Raw genomic sequence first — 23,401 nt, 5'->3', positions numbered from 1 at the left:
AGCTGAAGTGGGCATGGGCTGGGGGAGGTCCTAGGGCTCTCCACACAGACAGCATGCTGGCAAGATAGCTGAAGCTGAAGTGGGTGCAAGCCAGTGTGTCCTGAGGCTTTCTGCAGAGAGAGCTCCCTCACAGGGCAGCTGGAGCTGAGGTGCAGTGTGGGCCATAGGGTCTTGAGGTGCTCCATGCATGGGCACCCTAACAAGTTGTCTGGGGCTGCAGTGGTATAGACCTGGAGTGTTCTGGGCTGCATTTTACCTGTTACTTTGGTGAGACAGCTGGAGCTGTAGTGAATGCTGACCAGGTGTGTCCCATTGTGTGCTGTGCTGTGCTGTGCTGGGGCTGCCTCAGGGTGGAGCTGCTGGGGCTGGTGTGGGCTAGGGGTCCAGGGCTCCTGATATGGGAAGCTGGCTTGGGCACCTGGATTGCTTTCATCCATGCTATCGAGGTGGATGGGGAATGTAAGCCATGGCCCTCACCAGCCCCTCTGACCAGTGGAAAGTTCCAGCAGCTCTCCTACCATTTGGCAGCATTCTAAGGCTGGATCTTTTGTTCTTTTTATTTTGTTTTTATTTAAATTCCAGTTAACGTACACTGTAATATTAGTTTCACGTGTAAAATTTGGTGATTCAACACTTATATACAACACCTGGTGCTCATCACAGCAAGTGCCCTCCTAATCCCCATCACCTATTTCGCCCATCCCCCCCACCCATCTCCCCTCTAACCATCAGCTTGTTGTCTATAGTTAAGGGTCTGTTTTTGAGTTTTCCTTTCTTCCTCCCCATGATTGTTTAATTCCGCATATGAGTGAAATCGTATGGTCTTTGTCTTTCTCTGACTTATTTCACTTAGTGTAATACCCTCTAGCTCCATCCATGTCATTGCAAATGGCAAGATTTCATTTTTTGATGGCTGAATAATATTCCTTTGTTTGTGTGTATATATACACACACACACACCCCACATCTTCTTTATCCATTCCTCAGTTGATGGACATTTGGGCTCTTTCCATAACTGGGCTATTGTAGATAAACCTCAGGGTGGACATATCTCTTCGAACTAGTACTTTTGTATTCTTTGGGTAAATACCTAGTACTGTAACTGCTGGATCATAGGGTAGTTCTATTTTTAACTTTTTGAGGAGCCTCCATACTGTTTTCTAGAGTGGCTGCACCAGTTTGCATCCCCACCAGCAGTGTAAGAGGGTTCCCCCTTCTCTGCATCCTTGGCTAGGGCTGCATCTTTGGTATACTAGTTGCCTTTTAAACTACAGTGTTTCTTCTTTGCCCTGGGACAGGAAAATTTGTTCAGGGTCCCCCAGTACTATTACTCCTCACTGCAGTTTGCAGTGCCAGAGAGGGGGGTTCCCTTCATTGCCTTGTAAGGAGGACGAACTTTTAATCCTGCATGATTTCATTAGGTTCGTTTCCTTATAGTTGTTTTCTCCATCAGGAAAGGCTATTAGAATATGAGTAAACTACTACAAGTTAACAAAACCAACACTAGTAAAAGACTTTTCACTTAGAATTCATATATATTCATATATTCTAGCTTATCCTGCCTTCCCATGAAAGGACTTGAGGCTATTGTTCACAACTAAGTGAGATACAAGAAAACAAAGCAATTTGCCAAGGTCTGACACGTTGCTACAGTGATCCTCTGAGCTCTCTCCCTGGGCAGGCTGATAAAAGGGTCTCCCCTATTTCATAGCCTAGAAAGCATCCTGTTGTGGGCAACAGTTTTGTTCCCAGTCTCCCAAGAAGTAAAAGGTGGTTCTACAATATTCAAACTACTCCAATATTCTCCCAATCAAAAACAAAACAAAACTGAAAACAGTAATAGACAACAGGCAACATTAACAGTGCTTTTATTTACAAAGAATTATTTTTATTTGGCTGGAAATACCACTAACATTGGAAAACCACTAACATTTTCACTTTAGAAAACATTAAATAATAAACAAGATGTTATACAGTACTTTGGATAACTTCTGTCAGTTTAGTGCAATGTAGTATTGGCACCTAAAAGTGACATTTTCAATTATTTTCCCCTTTCCTCTTCAGTTGTGCGGTTATAGGACCACAAAGGAAATGAATCACTAAAAATGGATCTAAAGCCCTACTGCCTGGCCCTTACTCGAAGGCTCACTGCTTTACATCCTGCTCCGGTCCTGCCTCCACCCAGTTAAATGACAAAAGATATTCTGTTGTAATTATTTTCAAAAAAAAAAAAAAAAAAATTACCATTTTGTGGAACTTAGGAGATTCCAATTGATAAAAGAAAGTGAATTACAGTGGTTCAGTGAAGCAACGATCCGGACAGTGGTGTTGAGCAGGGAACTCTTTCTCAGTGGCCAAGTTAAGTTGTCACACACATTGTAGAGAGAATGCACCAGATAAAAAGCTCTCTAACCTCTGTTCCTTACTATGGTCTCTTTTAAAACCTAAAATATCCACTGAGCAAGTGAAAGGTTATACCTTTACCAAGAAAAAAAAAATGAACCCTACCACATTAGGATATTAAGATACTAAGATACACGTCCATCATACTCTTTTAAGAATACGTCTTTTTTTTTTTTGTTTTTTTTCCTGTTTTAATCCTGCTAGGTTTGCCATAGAGAGGTCTTTTAGTGAGCTCTGCACTTGGTGGGCTTTTCCCCTTTTGATTCTCCTCCATTAGGGGCCAAAAGGTAAATGCCTAAATAAGACCCTGGCGTCGTCCAAATGACACCGTCTGAAGATTTTCATTACATAATAATAGGATTAAAACATCTTTCAGAAGATTCTGTTAACTCTACCTTGACATAAGAACATCTTTAACCATCTTAAATAGACAGATTTTCATCTAATTTTTTAAAAGCCTCAAAAAGAGAGGGGAGGGAGGGAGGGAGAGGGAGATTCACTTTTTTTCTTAAACAAAGGATTCTAATTTAACAATTGTCCCTGCCAGGAAATGCCCCCTTGCACTCCAGTCTAAGCCTGTTTCCTCTTGTTCTATTCTTAGCACATATGGAGAAGAGCTGGTCACCATCCTCTCTGTACCAACCATCCATACACTGGAAAACCAGCAATGGTTTGCCCCTCAGTCTTCTCTTCGCCACGCTGGATAATCCCAGTTCCTTTACTTTTTCATCATAGATCTTTTTTTCCAACCCTTTAATCATCTTTGTGATTCCTGGCAAAAACAGCAGAAAATATTTTGATTAATCAGAAATGAAGAAAAGCCTCATGAGTAAGTTGCCTTATAAAAGTCGTGTATTTTTTAATATGAAGGTAAAATATCCAGGGAGGAAATGTAGTTAGGGGTTCCTAGATCCTAGAATTCCAATCTTGTCCTCTTGCTCTGACGTGTGTGTGAATCCAACAAAATGCCTCCAAGCACGGACTTGCTTCCAATCCCGTTCTGACAAGACAGCACATAGTTATGAGCTAGACCTGCCTAAATGTATATATGGACTTAAAAATTAGTATGAAAAATCTGTTTCAACAGACCTTCCCCCATGCTTCCCCTCGCCCTTCCAGAAACAGCATCTTTTCTCTGAAACAACCAGAGCTTTTACAGAGCTTTTTACAGATTACCAGAGAGAGCCATATTATTGTAAAAACTGTTGGTTTGAAGTATAACCTGAAACAGTGAGGGTTTTATATGGTAACTGCAGCTTCCTGTCTACCTGAATGGTTCACTATCCTTTTACAGTGATCAGACTCAAGGCTGTGAAAAACTTCATCCCTCCGCTACCACACCTGACATCTCTTCCGATTTTCTCTTGCTGCCAAAATAAAGTCATGGCACTGGATGACATTTCACCGGGTAGTTTTTAATCTAAGAGATCCCAAGCTGCCTTTTCCCTTGCAACTAGAGTCTGTAAATATTAGGAACACGTAACTACTTAATATCAATAGCACATTTACACAAAACACACTACTAACAAGGGATTACGTGCCCACCCTACATAATTGTTTTAAAAAAAAATACAGATAACGAGAATAAATGCATCTTGATATGTTACACACCCTTCTTTTATAAAGTGAATGGCAGTAAAAGTCAGAGTTCAGGTCAGGCCAGAGCTAACAAGTGAAGGGGAGAAACCAATTTCACAAGCACATTGTACAACATAGCTTAGGGGAAGTCAATACTACCCATGGTACAACACTGAACAGATAAGAGAATGGCCATTTGCACGCATTTCTTTTGAAAACTTCTCCCACAATTTGCTACTAGGAACACCCCGTAACCAGGACGAAGGATGGCACACGTGCCCAAGGCCTTCCTAAAAGAGCCGTAGCCTGGAAGGTAACACCCAAAGCTGGCTTGGATGCGCCCACAGGTGCCCCTTGTATTTCAAGGAGGGTGTCACTGTTCATTGGAATTGCACAAAAGCAGGCCACGAGGTGTGGGTCACCCACCAGACTTTCTCCTGACCCACTGACCCATTCTTCTCCTAGGCCTGATAAGAGGGAGGAGAGGACAGGAGGTGAAGATTGGAAAAAGAAAAGAGCAACAGGGGAATTCATTGCTAGTTCGGAAGTTGCTCGCGTTCTTCAGAGCAATGGCCTTTTCTCAGGCTCACATCATCCAATCCAATCTCCCCAGTGTGGCCACGCCTTTTTTCACCTCTGAAGATGACCTGGGGAGAGAATGCACACACCAGTCAAGCCTCCTCTGCCCCTTCCCAATGCCCGCTCGTTTCGCAAAATAAAGGCAAACTTTCCCCCAAACCAAATAGTGAACTTACTCAACAGAAGGAAAGACTAGAACATAACCATTGTCACCCAAGGCTTGCCTTTTGGTAAAAACTCAAATCATCAGTAAACTATTAATCAGACCACATCACTCAGAAGCAGTTACTCTTTAAAAAAAAAGCCATTCTGAACGACAGACTACCTCAATTTAGGAATGCTTATGAAGTGGACACTTTGCCAAAGATTACCAAGGTTAGAAGTTAAAAAAAAAAAAAAAAAAAAGAGAGAGATGGAATATAAAGATGTAGAAATAAGAGCTGAAGATCTGGAAGATCATAATCATGCAGCCTATCCTAGACGTTTGCTCATTTTTCATTGGGTTAAGCTGGCTTTGTTGCCTAAAATGGATTTGAACCGGACACCACAATCCAATCACAGTGTTGTTTTACTTATGTAAAGTACAAACACTTTCTTGTATTTTTACCTTCTTTAGAGCATCCTTGCTCTTTTAAAAACAGAAACCTTTCTATGCTGTAATTTGAAATGACTTTATTTTTCCAAACAATATTTTTTTCAAAGGGTAAAACAAATCTAAGACAGATAAAAGCTGTATTAATGGAGTCTATCCCTTTTAACATAGTTTCTAGAAACCATACCTATAGTCATAGATGCAGAATCTCCTAATAGCAAGTTTTATGAATATGAGCATAAATATGCATTTCCAAATACATTATTTCGATGGGATGCTACAGATCATTTTATTGCTACCTATGACTTGATTACTTAAGATAAAATTTATATATCCAATCAAAGCTTTTCCCACATCCTGTCCTGAATAGGACTTCCCAAGCATATTGTTCTCGGTTTCCACCCAAGGCTGCTTAACTATGATCTCTGAGGCAAAATTAGACTTTAAAGAAATATTTAAAAAAAAAAAAAAAACACACTTAGGGTAACTCTGAAAAGTAAAGGCATTGCAGAAAAAGGAAAAGCAGGTACAGTTAAGCTCACCATCTCTACCCTTTCAAGTTGTTACCTTTTTCTTTTTTAATTCCTGATTTTTTTTTTCCATTAAAAATAGGGGCTTTTCACCAGCACTGGGGGAGAGTGGTGGTAGTCATAGGTTGCAGTGAAGAATGTCAGAAGCAGCAAAAAGGGATTATAGGAAGAGGCAAAGAACAGAGTTCTCATATCCAGAAAAACACAAACCTTTGTGCCTGAATGCATGAAGAGAACAAGGCTTCTTCAGATTCAGATCTCAGAGTTCTCCTATGAAAGGAAAACTTCCCAGGCTCTGCCCCCTTTGCAGTTCTACTTACGCTCTTGACGTCAGCCCCTCGCAAGGTGATCTGTGTGTGCCTCCAGCCATGGCCACCATTTCTTCCCCACAGGGCTGCTCCGTGGGCACTGTGTTTTCTCACAAACACCTGGAGCGCGCCGGAGCGCAGCCCCGTCACCTTGTGCCTGAACGACAGGCACAGGTCCCCTGAATGCATGAGGTGGCCGAGAGGTAGCACCAAGCGAGCGGCCTTTCCCCCTGGGCCTTTGGCTCCCGACACTGTCAGATACTGTCCACCTGGAATGGGAAAAGCAGGGCTGTGTGTGTACGTGCCGACATCCCTGTCTAGCACCAGCAGCATGGATGGCAGGTTTACTTTGAATAAACTGCAACCTGGGATGGTCATTTGTACAGCATTCCAGATTTGGGCAGAAAAATAGGTCTTATTTCTAGGCCTCCCTTAAATTCTGTGATTTGTGTTTACAGAAAATACTTGGCTCATGGAGAGTGCAAATTATGCCCAGGATGCGATAATGAGTAATCCTAACACTATGACCATTTCCTGTTGAATATGATCAGACATACACAGGCAGACACAAGCTCGCCATCCTCACCCGTGTATGAATATGTTGTCAAACTGGCTGGCTGGTTGACTCGAAGTTGCCAGGGAGAATTTTCTATGTGGATAATTAACCCCCAGGCAGTAGAGCAGATGGTAGTCTAAAGGGGCACTAGATAGTTTTGTTCTTTCTTCTCTCTCTCTCTTTTTTTTAATCTCTAAAGCAAGAAGCATCCTTTGGAAAGGTCAGTTTGCCATGTTTCTCACACTGGAGTACCCCTAGCCCCAAGAAGATGCAGAGGTGTTCTGGACACCTCTACATCTTTCTGGAGCATCAATTTTATTTGTAGGTAACCAGTTTAAGACACTTTTACATCAAAACAAATCTATAACATTATATATAATTAATATATAAATTATTACATATACATGTACACAAAACATTAAGGAAAGCTTGCACTTTGGACAGGTCACTTTGATGATGTCCTCAGATCCCTAGGGCTGCAGGGTTTGCTTCCCCCTATTGTTAGAGTAACCGCCACGGCCACTGAGAAGTGGGGGTTGGGGTAGCCCCTTCTCAAGAGAGGGAAAGTTGCAAGTAGTATTTTGAAACTCAGTCCATGTGCAAATGACATTCCCCCAGCTGTTTTACTACAGCCAACTGAAGAACAACACTGTTTCACACTAAATTATCCCTAAGAAATATGTGGTTGGAATGCTGAACACCTCTACCTGTTTTGGTAGAAATGTTACTTATTTCTCAGTTAAAAGATACACCATCCTTTCTTTCTTATGCTTACTCTGTGTAAGACATGATGATCTGGGGGATGTCCTATTCTTCAAGTGACTTCTCTACTGAGTCCCCTCTGAGTATTCAAAGGACCAAATCGGTGATTTGTGTATAGTCCGCCTGTGCCAGGCTCATTAGCCTCTCTACCAGGAGCATCTTTAGCCCTGCTAACAAGTCTTTGAAGGGAACACTTGTTCGGCTTGTTTTGCAGCTGCAGAAGCAGAGACTTGCAGAGGTGAAGGCACCCAAGATGTCACCCTGCCAGTGAGGGGCAGGGTAATGTTTTGAGCTCAGAACTGCCCGACCCCCTATTCACCCCTTGCTGCTCTCAAACTGGAATCACGGGTTGAAGGGTTTCTGTCCCCCAGGGGACCATGAACTTGTTGATGTCAGAACCAACCTTTCCCCCAAACCACCTCATTTTATATCCTAGCCTATGTAGGGCTTTGATGTCATTTGTTGAATAAAAGATGTTCTAAGAATATGGCAAAAAAACCTGCAGGGCAATAGGTCCTTGAGGCATGTACCTGACTCACCGAAAACACACAGAATTTATCCTCCTCCCCCACCTGTGCCCCATCAAATTCATCCGAACAATATTTTGAGCCAACACATTTAGATGGGGCTTAAATGTCTCCCCATAAGTCAGCTTTGAATCATCACAGGTATTTGGGTTAAGACTAAGATAAAAGGTTATTACAATTAACCTGAAAGTTTTAAGAAAACAAAACAAGGATTACCTTGAGACCCTGTGGAACGTACACTAATATCACTATGCCAGACACGGCCTGCAGACAACCTAACAAACCAAGGCATCCTAATGAGAGCCAAATAGTCCTGTTGTATAGGTATTTAAACTAAAATGTAAATCATTATAAATGAGGCTATAACTGCTCTTTCTCTAGGGGGCTGCTCTGTGGGCACCAGGTTTTTGTTTTACCATAGAAAATTCTTTCCCTTTTTAATAGAAGGAAATGGTACGTGGGTGGAATAGTAGCTAAGGGGAAAAACTGATCTAGTACCCCAAACAAGTTACCTATTAAACAAAATAAAAATTTTATTTCAGATTCCAAAATACTGGTTTAAATATAAAATTACATTGAATATTTTCATGGTTTCAGTTTAAAGCATCATAATATCTAGTTTTTGGGTTTTTTTGTAGCATTTTTTTTTTCAAACAAAACAAAACAAAAACAAAAAAACCCCCAAAACTTGCCAGAAAGTTAGGTGATAAAATTTAAATGTAATTATTTATTTTTTTTTAAAGATTTTATTTATTTATTTGACAGAGAGATAGAGAGCACAAGTAGGCAGAGAGGCAGGCAGAGGGAGAGGGAGAAGCAGACTCTCCACTGAGCAGGGAGCCTGACGTGGGGCTCGATCCCAGCACCCTGGGATCATGACCTGAGCCGAAAGCAGCCGCTTAACTGACTGAGCCACCCAGGTGCCCCTGTAATTATTTTTAACTCTGTACTGGTTTGTGCCTTTACAATTTCAATTTACGAAGAGAACATAATGTCCATTACTTTACCTGTTAACTGTGTGGTCATAAAAATGAGGGGGAGTTTTGCAGTGATTTTTTTTCTTCTATTTTTTGGCCTAGCTGAGAAACCAGCCCAGGTAGAACTAAGATCATTATGGTTTGCTGGTATTTACCTCTCAAATGCAAAGAGCTTAATTTTTTGTTTTTTAAGGGGAAGTAATACAGTAATGTCCATTGCAGGAAAAAAGAGAGAAATAGAAAAGCATAAAGAAAATTTAAATATGTCATGATCCCAAAAACCAGAGATAATTACTAACATTTTAACTTCTGAACTTCTCCTATGTAAATACATGAACACTAATGCACATGAATATGAACATTATTTGCAGTGTAATAACTTGTTTTCATTAAATATATCAGCCATTTTTCATAGCTCCAAGTATGCCATTAATAATTTAACCAATTTCTTATTGAAGTTTCCAAATTTTCACTTTTTAATTTTTTCTTTTGTAATTTCAAGTTTTTATTTAAATTCCAGTTAGGTAACATATAGTGTAATATTAGTTTCAGGAATAGAGTTTAGTGATTCATCACTTACATATAACACCCAGTGCTCATCACAAGTGCCCTCCAAATTTTTACTTTTTTAAGATAAAAGTACCATAAAACAGTGAGACAAGCAAAAAAATAGTTGTTGCAAAACATGAAAAGGACTAAATTCCCTTTTTAAATAAAGAACTGTACAAATCAATAATAAAAATCAATAATAAAAATACACAAAATAAAGGGCATCATAGAAAAAGATTACTTAAATATATGAAAAGATGGCCAAATTTTCACAGTAAGAGAAAATCAAATTAAAATTAAAAGGCAATGCCTTTTCACCTATAAGCTTAGCAAGGATAAAAAAATAGTTTAGTAAGATCTATTGGGGATGGTTCTTAAATATTATGAAGGTCAGCTGAGAAAACTATCAAATTCAAAATGCCCATTCCCTTTGACCTAGCAATTCCACATCCAGGAATTTATCCTACATTCAAGCAGATATGAAATGATACATGTACAAGGCTATTCACCGTTCTGCTGAAATGTGCCTCACTGGCACATTTGGATGTGGATGGCGGTTTAAACACAATGTGGTACATCTAAAAAGGAATGGAGTAATAGCCATAAAGAAGAGTAAGGTTGTTCTGTATGTACTGATGCAGGACAATCTCCAACAACAATGGCTAATACCATTAAAATGGTAACTGTGGGCCAGGCACTGCTTTAAATGCTTTACATACATTTAATAGACACTATTCTCTCCATTTCAATACCCTGCTCAAGGTCAAAGCTAGCGCCTGGTAGCTCTAGGTTTCAGCCCAAGCCTTCTGGCTTCAAAGTCCACGTGTGTGTTAACTCTTATAAGATATAATCTTTAAGTGACAAAAGCAAGGTACAGAGCAGGGGGCTGTTGTGTAGAAAAACGTATCTCTGGAAAGATAACCAAGAAATTGGTTGCATCTGGGGATCTGGGGAGGGTGACTAGGAGCCAGGGCTGGGGGCGGAAGCCTTTATTTTCACTGTTGATTTTTCCATTTATGTCTATTTCAAAATAATGTTTAATGCTGCAATAGACATACTGGCATGTAGGAGCTAGCTTGGTCGCTATGTATTTTAAAGTGAATACCTTGTAGCTATCGTAGCAGACACAGCACTGAGTCCGTTTCCTTCAACCCTGATCCCCAGAGGTCAGGGTTTCAGGAAAAGGGCCCCCGGGGTCCAGCCTTGACATTTACAGAAGGCTGCATCTTCAGGGTGTCACCACATCTGTCAGCAGCGCAATCTTCCATCTCTTAGAGGCACATATTAATTTCACTATCTATCTCACAATGAAGTTCAAGACCGAATGGGATAAAACCTAATGAGCACCAGGAAAGCAGCTAGCAAATCAATGTACTTGGCAGGTGTTTCTCAAAGTTTTAAGTTTATTAGCATGAGAATATCTGCATAAGAAATGCACATTAAAAATCAGTCGTAATTGTGGAAATCCAAACATATGTTCCTTTACAAATGGTACAGTCTAGATAGAAAAAAAGTTAGCTTGGTAATTAGATAATACACAGAAATAATTAAATTGGTTATATTCTTCTCTAGTCTTAGCATGGGATATACACACACTCACATCCCTGAACTTCCTAGAAGAAAAATAGGCATTTTTCATAATAAGCCTTATTAGTATTTTTCCATCAGTATCTGGTTAGAATTCCCCAACATATTCTAAAAAGCTCCTCCGCAATTCCAGCCTGACATACGCCATGCACTCCTACCCCATCTTCCCCTCTGCCATCCTTTGGTCCTTCCATCCGCTTCCAAAGCTAGAGCCCGGCTGCTCAGTTTGGGAAGACCTAGGAGCATTCCATTCTGAGTCAGAGGCTCTCAGAGGTGGTGTAGCAGATTTTCTAATCCAACACTTACCCAATGCTCAAAACAACATCTTGCTACATGTCACCCAAACGCCTCCACCAACAGAGAGCTCCCTATTTCCAAGTCATCCTGTTCTCTTTTTAGACAGCTCTGACGATTGGCAAGTTCTTTCTGAGAGTGAACCAAAATTGATCTCCCTATAGCTTTTACCTACTGATCTGATTTCTCATCCCCTTGTGGTTCCAGAATAACTGTGATAGATGTTGTTGGTCAAATATTTGAAGAGCAGTCTTGCTCCATTATTTCTTTTCTGAGCTGAACATTCTGGTTTCTTTACTTGTTTTCCCACAGGCTTTGAGATACCTTTCCATCTAGGTCGTGTTCTTAGAAGTGACCTACAATTATCTCTGTTCTTCTCAGACTAGAAAGAACCCACCAAAGTGGATTTGCCATTCTGGAAAAAATATCCTATTTCTATGGAAATGACCTAACTTTTTGGCAGTGATGACACAGGTTTCACTCAAACTGAATAATCACTCGCTAAAATGTTAAAGGCTTTCACCCCTCTTGTTTAACTTCCTCTTGCATCCTAGCTATCAGCAGAAGGGAAGAGGGGAAGGGACACAAGCAAAGAAAGAATGGGGCCAGAGACAATCATCAAGAGCTACCCAGTCACACAAACAGCCACCACTTCCTTTCAATTTGTTCTATGCTATCATCGCCAAATGACTGTTTCACATTTTTTTGTCTACCATTCTAATTTCCAATCACCTCTTTCTAGCAGAGGGCAAGTGGAATTTGGATCACCACAAATTTAAACATTTACATATGTAATGAATAATAAAAAGTGTTAAAATACAAAACTGGTTCTACAATAGAAAACGGAAATTTTAAAAATCAAGAATTTTACATGGATTTTCTACACTGGATGCCTCTATGGAAGTATAATGAAGTCCTCTGAGTTTAGCATGAATAGCTCTCACCAATGTACCTTACTCGAAAGAGTTATTCATCATGACCATGAACAACGTTCACTATTCTATCCTACGTGACTGTCAAAGATGCTTCATCCTGTAGCCAATGACTTCAGGTCAGTGGTCAGTCAAATCTACAGGCCTGAGATCTGCTAAGCAGACAGTACACACACACACAAGTGTAGGGGGGAGGCCACACGAAGTACAGGGAGGCCTAGATATGAAGTCCATTCTTTAGCTTTGTGGCCTTAGGAAATGTATACAACCTTTGGGCCTCAGTATTGCATCACAGGGTGGGTGAGAGGATTAAACTGAACCAATAGGATGATGAATGAGTCAGGACTACTGTAGATATTAAATAAATGGTTTCTCTCTTATCCACAGATATCTGTGACAATAATAATGTCCTCCTCAGAGTCAACCTTAAATGAGAGGAACCTCAGTGTGTGTATGGGGGGCCCACTAAAATTTTATATCTAAGAGAAATCTAAAAACCCATTCGAACTTACTGAATATTCATATTTTTAAAAGCTTACCTCAAATTTTCATTTTTTTTTTTTTAAGGTTTCGGAGAGCATGCGTGTGCATGAGTGGGGGGAGGGGCAGAGGGAGACAAGCAGACTCCCCTCTGAGTGGGGAGTCCAATGTGGGGCTCGATCCCAGGACCCCGAGACCATAAAGAGCCAAAATCCAGAGTCAGACACTTAACTGACTGAGCCACCTATGTGCCCTCAAATTTTCATTTTTAAAAATCTGTTCTATTTTCACCTTAGGGAGATCTAATGAATATATTTTTGGGCTAATTTTTTTTAATAATTCTGTACTCACAACGTGCAACAAGGACTAATACCATAGGTATCTCCAAGGAGCATTTAGGCATACAACAAAATCTACATTTTAACAAGGCCCCTAGCTGATCTGTATGCACCCTGAAGTTTAAGAACTGGTTTAACAGAGCATATCTTCCCTCAAGTTAACTTTTATATGTTTTGTGCTCTATCTATATACCTGAGATGCTATCCAAGAACTAGGCTTTTAAAACAAAAAACACACTTTTTCTTCATGTCTTGTATCTTTCATTCTTAAGTCTAGAACCAGGAGTATAAAAGGAAGAAAACAAATTTAACTCCTCACCCTCCCATTAAATTGGCCCCACCCATAAAAGATTTAATTACTGTGGGGAGGAAAAAAACCAACAACAACATGTAACTTTGCTTTCCGAAACAAGATGACAAAACATCTTGTAAGCACTGAAACACTATGTCAATAGGAAGCATACAATTTAAAAGTCTGTTAATTTTCCAAGGAACTATGTCTAAATCTACCTCTCTAATAACATTCTCCTGTGGAATAAATGGTGGTAATTTATAACTAATTTCTCCAGCATCTAAGTTAGGTGGAAATTTTTATCCAGAGAAATATTCAAAACTTCACAGAAACTTCCAGTGTCTCTTTCTGCTATGTGTCACATCTTTTTAAAAAAGGACAAAGTTGAGAAAACAACTGGGGATGACAGCCAGGGCTGGTGTTATATTATTTCTGTCATGCCTGGGAATGGGGCACAACAAATAACTCAAATTCTCTGTTAGAATGAGTCTAAAGGTTTTACTTAGAAACTAGATGGTCTTTTAATGAACTGCTTGTCTTCCCATAATATAATTCTAGTTTATTGCTGACTAGTTCACTTAAAAAATATGCAATATGAAATGCTGGGCGAGATCTTTCTTTACTGAATAAAGAGGGTAAACAGAGATATGTTACAGTATTCTTGATTGTTAAAACCAGGGTCCCCAGACAGGATCAAATTGATAGAGATTAACTGGTTTTACCTGTTGGATCTCTCACTGGTTCCCAGTGCAAGTCACTGTCTTTTTCCCTGATCCATCCACAAAGCCCATGGTCGAAATTACAACTGTGTATCAGAACACCTATAAGAAAACAACCAGAAAGATGAGTAGACCACAATGGCACAAATTGTAAAAACAAATTTGTGAACTAGGGTTATTGATCTGTACACGTGTTCTCTTCTAGCCACACTTAACTATCCAACCAGAACTTCCCTCCATGAGATAAAAGGAAGAGCACATGAATCCTTCCTTAGAAAAACTGTGCATGTGTGTTCAGCTGTAAAAATAGAACACAACAATGTTGCCAAATTATGACCTTGTTACATCATCCTTACAAAATAGGGTTTCCTCTTCATAATTTAAGTGCTGCTTTAATATTTTTTTAAAAAGATGATGATGATATGTAATTATTTTCACTCAACAACTATATAACTACAGAGGAAACCAAGTTGTTAAAAAAAGTACACTTTTCCCAGATGTAACTAAGCAATCTACAATTTAAAAGTCATTTTCAGGAAATGGAAGGAAACAATAAAATGTCATAACATGCTAAAAATATAAGGATGTACCTGGATCATCCTTTGCTTCATCATCTGCACTGATTCCCCTTTCAATTTCAAATATTTCAAACAAGTCGTTTGAAGGCTGCCGTGGAACTGCAAGAGAGAGAGGTTTGGTCTGGTTTGGGTGAGGTATTGATAAAGATGCAGGCCTTAACCAGGGCATAGCAGAAGACCTAGGCATTTCATGCATCTGGAAGAATCCAAAATATTTCATTACATGTCACTTTAAGATTCATGATGTTTATTCTATAGGGACTTATGACTATACCGTTTATCTGAGTACAATTTTTAAAAATGTTTTCCAAAAGTTTCTAAAATACAACGTAAAAATACATTAAAAAGTCTTTGTCTGGAAAATACATTTTAAACGAGCTACCAGTTTCTAGCAAAATATTCACCTCTGTCAAATTCTAGAACTTGTTTCTATGAAAGATACATTATGAACTCTAAATGAAGGCGGTTTTAATGGAAAATGCCTGCAACTGCAGTGAATGGTTTGACTTTCTAACCACAGCATCAACTTCCCTCCAGTGAAGGCTGCCCACTGCTGCACTCCATCTACAATTCTTACCACAGCTGGGTTCCCTGGCTCCTTAAAGATCAAATCCCAACTCCCTGGTGCAGCATTCACAACCCAGCCCCCAAAACACACAAAATACTGTCCAAATCATGCCATTCATTTTCACATCTCTGGCCCCATCCCCAGCTTGGGATTCTCTTGTTCCTACTAATTAACCTGCCAAACTTTGCCTATTTCCCTCTTCTTCTTCCCGTCTTCCCCAATGTAAATATCATGCCTGGCTGAAAACTTTCATGCCCCAGGTGAATTAAATCATTCCTCCTTGTACTCTCCAAAGGCTCATGTGCACACCTCTCTATTACACTCTTCTATAGAGAATTGCAGCTATTCACATACGTGTGTGTGTCCCTCTGCTAGTTTCTGAGGTCCTGGAGGGCATCAACTGTGCCTTATTCATGTGACATTTCCAAGGTTTGACCTGGTGACAGACCCTCAATAAGTGTTTACTGCACGGATGTGAAAATCTTATCAGAAACTCATTTTGTCAACCCTTTTCCTCAAATGAACCAACTGGGACAGAGCTTAAGAATCTACTTTTTTAAAAAGAGTCATTTAAAGCATTAGTTATTCAATGTATATTTGTCCCCCATATGCCAAGTACCATGGCAGGCCAGGGAGACAGCTAAACGGGTGAACAAGACCAACTAGGACCTGACCCTCTGGGAGCTTGCATTCGAACTAGAGAGGCAAACATTAAACCACACTAAACATAAATCCACACTACAATTCTAAATGTTGATGAGGGCTGTGAAGGAAAAACACCAGAGGATGTCCTGAAGAGTAACTGGGTTGGAGGGTGGGGGGTATGTGGGAATATCTGTGAAGGGGAATTCCTGACCAAAGACCAGGGCTACTCCCTTCTCTTTGCCAGAACCTCATTAACTATATTTTTATAAGGCAGGGAGTAAAAGAAGTCGAATGCCAAGCAACAGATATCAGTCAGAGGGTTCTTTTTCAACACTATTCCTATTATTTTTAACAAGATTTTTTTTTAATTAACAATCCCATAATATTTGCACTGATTTTTTTTTTTAGCTTTCTACTTTTAAAGTTTTTCCCTTTTTGTTTCAGAAGTCCAAACAGTGAAAACCCATTCCCCGCCCCCCCCCACACACACACACATACACTCACATATACCCAGCCTGAAAGGGATGGGAGAAGAGAAGCTGGTCAACAGACAAGCTTTAGGGACACACCGCCGTCACAGGTGCCCTAGGGGGTGAGGTAACTGGCTACCTTCTTGTACACCCCAATGACTCATGGCAATGCATTTATAGCTTTCCTTCCTTCCTTTAGGACTCTAAGAGGGAGACTGCCTCTTATTTACTAGAAATATTACAAAGTTGTAGGCAAACATGCTTCATTTCTCATGACATAGAGAAAGTTCAAAAAATTCTATAGAACAATCATTTTTTTGTTCTCTTGTAACTTATACAAATTATCTCTGGATTGGAACAGCTCAAATCTTACAGTACCATAGGATGGTGCTACATTATGACAGTTTGTCAGCCCCCTTTTTTTCTAGCTGAAGGACTGTTACATGGTAAATAGAGTCTTGGTATAGAGAGGGAGGATTGAACAAAGGTTTCCTGGCACAAAGGGCCTGTTTTTCATTTGTTGTTGTTCTTAGAAGCATCCTTATTACAGGTGATCTTAACACTATAATACATATATTAGAACATGTGGGTAACTTCCAGTCACTGATATAACACTTGTCATAGGAAGCTTGCAAGTAGCTATCTTAGAAACATCTATGTTATAAGTGAACTCATCACTTCATTTTTCCTCAAATGGGTGCAGTTTCCACCTACATAACACTTCTCTATGGTGCTTGCAGGATGTGTTCTTAGAAACCTCTGTATTACAAATGTACTTAAACACTTTATGCTTATTTAGTGGGTATCACTTCCATTACCGACATAACACTGTGTGAATACAGCTTGCAAACTCCTTCTTAGAAACATCTTATTAGAAGTGTTCTTAAACAATCCATTGCATGCATTAATATAATGAGGGTGACTTCCGCTCACAATAATAAACTGGTCATAAAGGGAGATCAAGGGGAACCTCACTAAGGAAGCACCATTTAGACCAAGAGGGAAAGAATGTGGAAACTTCCAAGCAAAAAGCAAAGTGTTGGGGGGGTGGGGGGAAGGCAGTGTTTCAGACAGCAATTACAAAGAAGTGCTCAGAACATTTACAGAAAGGCATTCATGGTGCCTATAGGAAAGATGCTGAGAAATGGGGAAAGTGATGTGGGATGAGGTTGAAGAGAAAGGAAGGGAGGAGATCACATACTTGGAAAACAGCAACTCAAAGAATTTGTCATCTAACAACTTACAAAGTGCCAGATGTTTCATTAATAGTTCTTGGAAACCAAGTGCCTAAAATACTAACTTCAGCAGCAGTTGATCAAGCACACCTTCACTGCAGTTCATGGGGAAACATTCCAAGGAATTTAGAGGTCTGACATGCTCAGCAGCTATTAGTTCTTACAATTCTGTGTACTCTACTCTGTAACTCTGCCAAATTGTTCAACTATTTCTCCTTTCTCACACACACCGCTATGGATTGCTAAGAGTGTTCCACTGAAGTGTCAGGAGAAGGTTCACCACCCCACTCCCTGGCATATTTTATGGTTTATGTGAAAATACTAAGTGAAATAAGTAGTGGGAAAAAGTCATTCAAGCAGTATGACCTCAACTATGTACAAGAAAAACAAGCAAACAAAACAACAGACTAGAAACAAGAGCGACAAAAACAACACCCCCTCCCAAGCATATACGGTCAATCAACTTACAATAGAGAAGCCAAGAACATGCAATGGGGAAATGCAGTCTCTTCAAGAAATGGTGTTGGGAAAACTGGACGGCCATAAGCAAAAGAATGAAACTGGACCACTATCTTACACAATACACAAAAATGAACTTAAAATGGATTAAAGACTTGAATGTAAGATCTGAAAACATAAAACTCCTAGAAGAAAATATAGGCAGTAATCTCCTTCTTCACATTGGTCTTGACAGTGAGTTTCGGGATCTGATTCCAAAAGCAAAGGCAACAAAAGTAAAAATAAACAAGTAGGACAATATCAAACTAAAAACCTTCTTCACAGCAAAGGAAACCATCACCAAAATGAAAAGGCCAGCTACTAAATAGAAAATATCTGCAAATCATATCTGATAAGAGGTTACTACCCAAAATATATAAAGAACTCCTACAATTCAATAGTAAAAAAATCCAATTAAAAAGTGAGTTCTAAATCAACATTTTTCTGAAGAAGACATACAGAGGCCAACAGGTACATGAAAAGGTGCTCAATATCACCAGTCATCAGGGAAATGCAAATCAAAACCCTGATGAGGTATCACCTCACACCTATTAGGATGGCTGCAATCAAAAAATAATGAATGTTGGCAAGGATGTGGAGAAAAGGGAACCCTGGTGCATTGTTAATGGGAATGCAAATTGGTGCAATCACTATGGAAAACAGTATGGAGGTTCCTTGAAAAAATTAAAATTAGAACTGCCACATGATCCAGCAATTCCACTTCTGGGTATTTATCTGAAGAAAATAAAAACACTAATTCAAAAAGATATAAGCACTCTCATATTCATTGCAGCATTATTTCCAACAGCGAAGATCTGGAAACAACCTAAGTGTCCACTGACAAATGAACGGATAAAGAAGATGTGGTCCGTACATGCACAGAGGAATATTATTCAGCTATAAAAAGGAACGAAATCTCGCCACTTGTGACAACATGGACGGACCCTGAAGGCATTATGATAAGTGAAATGAGTCAGAGTAAAATACCACAAGGTCTGGCTCACAGATAGAATCTTTACAACAGAAACAAGCTCATAGATACAGAGAACAGATTGGTTGCCAGAGGCAAGGGGTGAAAGGTGGGCAAATGGGGCTCAAAAGTTACAAACTTCCAGTTATAAAGTAAATAAATTATAGGGATATAATATACAGCATGGTGACTATAACTAGTAATACTGCAATGCATATTTTAAAGTTGCTAACAGCATAAATCTTAAAATTTCTCATCACAAGATTTTGTAACAAAGTATGATGGGTATTAACTGGAGTTATTGTGGTTATCATTTCAACATACATACAAATATTAAATCATTGTGTTGTACACCTGAAACTAATACAGTAGATCAATTATACCTCAGTTAAAAAAAAAAAAAAGAAATACACCAATATGCTAATAATGGTGGTCTGAGTATTGGAAATGAAAGTGATGTTTTCCCATTTATTCGGTTTGCTTTGTCTTTTGTAATTGTATATTTTTAGGACTGTTCATAAAAAGAAAGAATTTCTGTTGTAGAAGAAAAAAAGTACCTAAAACATAGAGAGTTCTGTGAGAGCACATATATAGACCTCTACCCCATAGCAACTATATGTCTGTTACTTGTATTTTGATTGCTGAAACAGAACTTTTTAATTTATTTGAGAGAGCGACCGAGCACATGCACTGGGGGGGGGGGAGGGGCAGAGGGAGAGGGAGAAGCAGACTCCCCGCTGAGCAGGGAGCCCAACGTAGGGTTCCAACCCCAGGACCCCAGGATCATGACCCGAGCTGAAGGCAGACGCCCAACCGAATGAGCCACTCAGGCCCCTCAAAGAGAATTCTGAATAGAGTCTTGGTACCTGTTATTAAATGTGAGGCTATGAAATTGAAATATATTAGTGAATTTGTACATATTCTTTGATTCAAGAGAACTAATCAATGTAGAAAATATTAAAATAAATGACTAGCCTTGCCTAAAAATAGATAACCAGGATAGATACTTGTACATGATTCTTCTAATTTTCCCTGCTTTGCATTTTAGCTAATAGTCACTTTAACTATGCAATATATCTATTTTATAAAAAACACATATCTGATACTGTGTAGTAATTGGACCATTAATTCTTAGAATGGTATAATTTTAGAGATTAAAAAAAGGATAGGAGAAATGCTAACAATACAATTCCTCTACTGTCTGTCCATCCATCCTCCCTCTATTCTATCCACTTTTTATTCCAGTCAGTCAAGAAAGAGAATCCACGGGGTACAAGGCACTGGGCTAAGAACTTGTGAAGCAATGCACATACACTTGCCTTCATGGGGTCTAATTTCTAGAGGTGAAGACAGACCTCTAACAATTTCCCCAGGTAATGAATGCTTTAAAAGACAAGTAGAGGAGGCTGTGTGAGCATGGGGGTGGGGCCTGGGGGCTGGCTAAGCTAGCCTGGGGAGGACAGATGCACGAAGATCTCTGAGAAGTGATGTTCACACCAGGACAGGAAGGATGCATTACTGTGAGCTAGTGCCCTAGGGAATGAAAAGGTGTGGAACTCAAACATCCTTCCAGCTCTAGAGCTCACAGGTGGGGAGGCAGGTTGCGGGAGGAAGGGCACCAAATGAAGCTAGAGACAGATGCGGGCAGATAAAAGCCCTGTAGAGATTTTGGGCTTTATTCTGGTAGAAGCTGGAAGTCTTTGCAAAATTTCAGGTCAAGTGCAATGTTCTGGCTGTAGCATGGAGAATAAATAGGACGGGGGGTGGTGGTGAAAGTGGAGGTCAGAGAGCCATCATGACCAAAATTAACATAAACTAAAGAATGGTCATATAGTCTTTGAAAGATTTGTTTCCTAAACTTTTTCCTTCCATTGGCCAATGTTTTACCCACCAAAACACTATCACTTGCCCAGTGCTTCTTACAGCCTTCTGCATGAACTAAAATAAAAGGAAGGTGCAGGTATGACCATGCAGACAACTGGATAAAAACGTGGTTGGACTGTGCTTAGGGACCTGGTACTCTTTCCCAGTGGCTGGAGGGCCTGGGAGACCGTGAGAAGAATTGGCCACACGAATAAGCGGGATATCTCTTTAAAAAGACCCTTTGGCCCATTTTCTATTAAATATATTTTCCCCAGGAACATAATACTAATATATAGCTTGTGTTCATAAATGAGGTTTCCCAAATAGTCAACTATACTGTTACCCAAAAAGCATTAAGAGTAAGCACTGTGAAGTAAAAGTAAATATTATATACACACCTCCCACTGCCAGACTTCTTCCAAAGAGTTAACCGTAGTAAAATGTAAGCACTATTTATTAAAGGTAGCTTTGCAAATTCTGTTTCTCTTCCAGGGTGGTTACCATGACATTACCCAGGCTAATTCTGGCATTTGTCGTGAGATGAAAAGATTAAAGATAACACTGTCTTAAATTGTTTCTATGGTCAGGGTTTTCGTTCAGTGGAAGAGAATGGTGCATATGTAACTCTCCTAATATTCTGAGGGCTCTTTCTGAAAGCAAAACCTAGGGGATTTTTGGAGACTAGAGAGTAGGAATGAATGACTGGGTTTTATGAGGCAGTTTCCTGCCTCTCTCTCTCCCCCACCCCCTTCCCTGGCCCCTTCTTTCCCTCTCCAGATGAAGAACATACGCATGCATTATAGCTTTAAATGACCAGAGAGAAGCAAATAAAAGGATTGGAAAGGAGCTTCTGAAATTTCCTTAACCACATTAGAGAAAATTCTTAGCCATATACTGATTACTAGCAAAAAGAAAAGGGTTTCTGGGCTCCACAGAAATAAGCCCTTGTCTGCCAAAGCTTTCATCCCATAGGAAGAATCTAAAATGTTCAAAAGACAGCCCTTTGGGCTGAGAGTAAAGAGCAGAACTGGAAAAAAATCAATCTCTGGTGAAAGGTGGAACATAGACACTGCTCCAATACTCAGTAAGGAGCCCAATTTACATGGCTCACCTATTTCTCCTTTAATAAAGTTTCAGAACAACTCAAAGCACTGACTGGGGCAATCCCAGGAGAAAAGAATATCTAAAAGATGGTTCTTTTTTAAGTATGACCATAAGGATGAGAACACAACTTTTCCAGAGCAAGAGAACACCTGACACGTTCTGTTCTCTCTCCCTCTTCTGAAGCCAAAGGAAACCATGAAGAGTAGCCCTGTCAGGAACATTCCAGAGCAGGTGGTGAGCAGAGGACCTGATCTCAGGCTGCTGCTGGACACAAGGGGGGGGGGGGTTGCCTGCAGAAGCTCACCTGCTGTGCGGGACACATGTCAGTGCCCTCAGGCCAAAGAAATCCCTTTAAAGGAAAAACAGCTTTTATTTCTGGAATTTATCAGACACGTCCTCTAACATGTTTCCCACCTAGACAGACTCATCTCTCAAAAGGCTGCTGTCACCACTGGCACAGCAAAGAAGTTGAGGGGATCCAGTCTTTTAACATCACAACTGTTCACCTATACTATGAACACCTAAAGGAAACAATATTCCAATGATTTGGTAAAAAGTAAAGGACATGTGAAGTAGCTAGCTTTCTATTTGTATTTTCTCTGCTCACCCAATAGCTCACACTAGCAAATCGATTTGGTTCAAAAGGATCCGGTTAGCCGAAAATAATATTAAAATATAATGACCCATGATAAAAAGCATTATAAAAGCATCATAAAAATATAGACTCGGAACTGAACACAAAATGGGGCTGTATTTTATGAGTTAAGCAGGGCTTATTTCTGTGGAGCCCAGAAACCCTTTTCTTTTTGCTAGTAATCAGTATATGGCTAAGAATTTTCTCTAATGTGGTTAAGGAAATTTCAGAAACTCCTTTCCAATCCTTTTATTTGCTTCTCTCTGGTCATTACTATATAATTGAATGCAACAACAGCCACAGAGGTAGTACTGGCTACCATGTATTGAATTCTTAGTATATGGTGAGAGTTTTATGTGCACCCACAGTAGCTCAATGAGGTAGATACTATTATCATCCCCACTTACAGATGAGGAAATGAAGGCATAGGAAGATTTCCTAACAGGCCCCAAATCACAGAGTGGCTACGAGCACAGTACTTTTCCTCACAACACTACAGACAAATGTGCATTCAACTTAAAACATTTTTGATTTCTGACTTTGGTCACGTTCACCAAGAATTCAATTTGTACCTTCCGGGGAGAACGATTTTTTTTTTACCAGCCACCGTCAAATCAAATTAAATAGAAATCAAAAATCTTGGAAACTTTCTGAATTCACCGCACTAGATCCTGACCTGTAAGCAGCGACAACTCCCTCCTTCCAAACACCAGCAGAGATGTAATCTCCAGGGAGATGTCAGGCATCTTAGGGTCTCTGGTCTTTACCAGAAAGCAAACCCCTCAGCAGAAACAACCTTTTACCCATTACCACACAGCATCAGGAAAGAGACT

General features: G+C 39.8%; 1 protein-coding gene across 8 annotated transcripts in view; it reads right to left on the bottom strand.

Annotated features, from left to right (window-relative positions):
• Nucleotides 1-1,851: 1,851 nt before the first annotated feature.
• Nucleotides 1,852-23,401, bottom strand: part of NPNT (nephronectin) — a 78,597-nt gene continuing 57,047 nt past the window's right edge. For all 8 annotated transcript variants that reach the window (XM_078069041.1, XM_036094755.2, XM_078069042.1 and 5 more), the window contains 4 exons: nucleotides 14,594-14,680; nucleotides 14,007-14,105; nucleotides 6,003-6,259; nucleotides 1,852-4,628 (listed from right to left, as the gene is read on the bottom strand). In XM_078069041.1, the coding sequence (XP_077925167.1) occupies nucleotides 4,518-4,628; nucleotides 6,003-6,259; nucleotides 14,007-14,105; nucleotides 14,594-14,680 (554 nt within the window). In that variant the 3' untranslated portion in view covers nucleotides 1,852-4,517. The remainder of the gene's footprint in view (nucleotides 4,629-6,002; nucleotides 6,260-14,006; nucleotides 14,106-14,593; nucleotides 14,681-23,401) is intronic.

This window comes from Halichoerus grypus, chromosome 3, assembly GCF_964656455.1.
Source record: "Halichoerus grypus chromosome 3, mHalGry1.hap1.1, whole genome shotgun sequence".
NCBI lineage: Eukaryota > Metazoa > Chordata > Mammalia > Carnivora > Phocidae > Halichoerus > Halichoerus grypus.
Note: the sequence above shows the minus strand (reverse complement) of the source record. Positions and strands in the feature narration are given on the sequence as shown.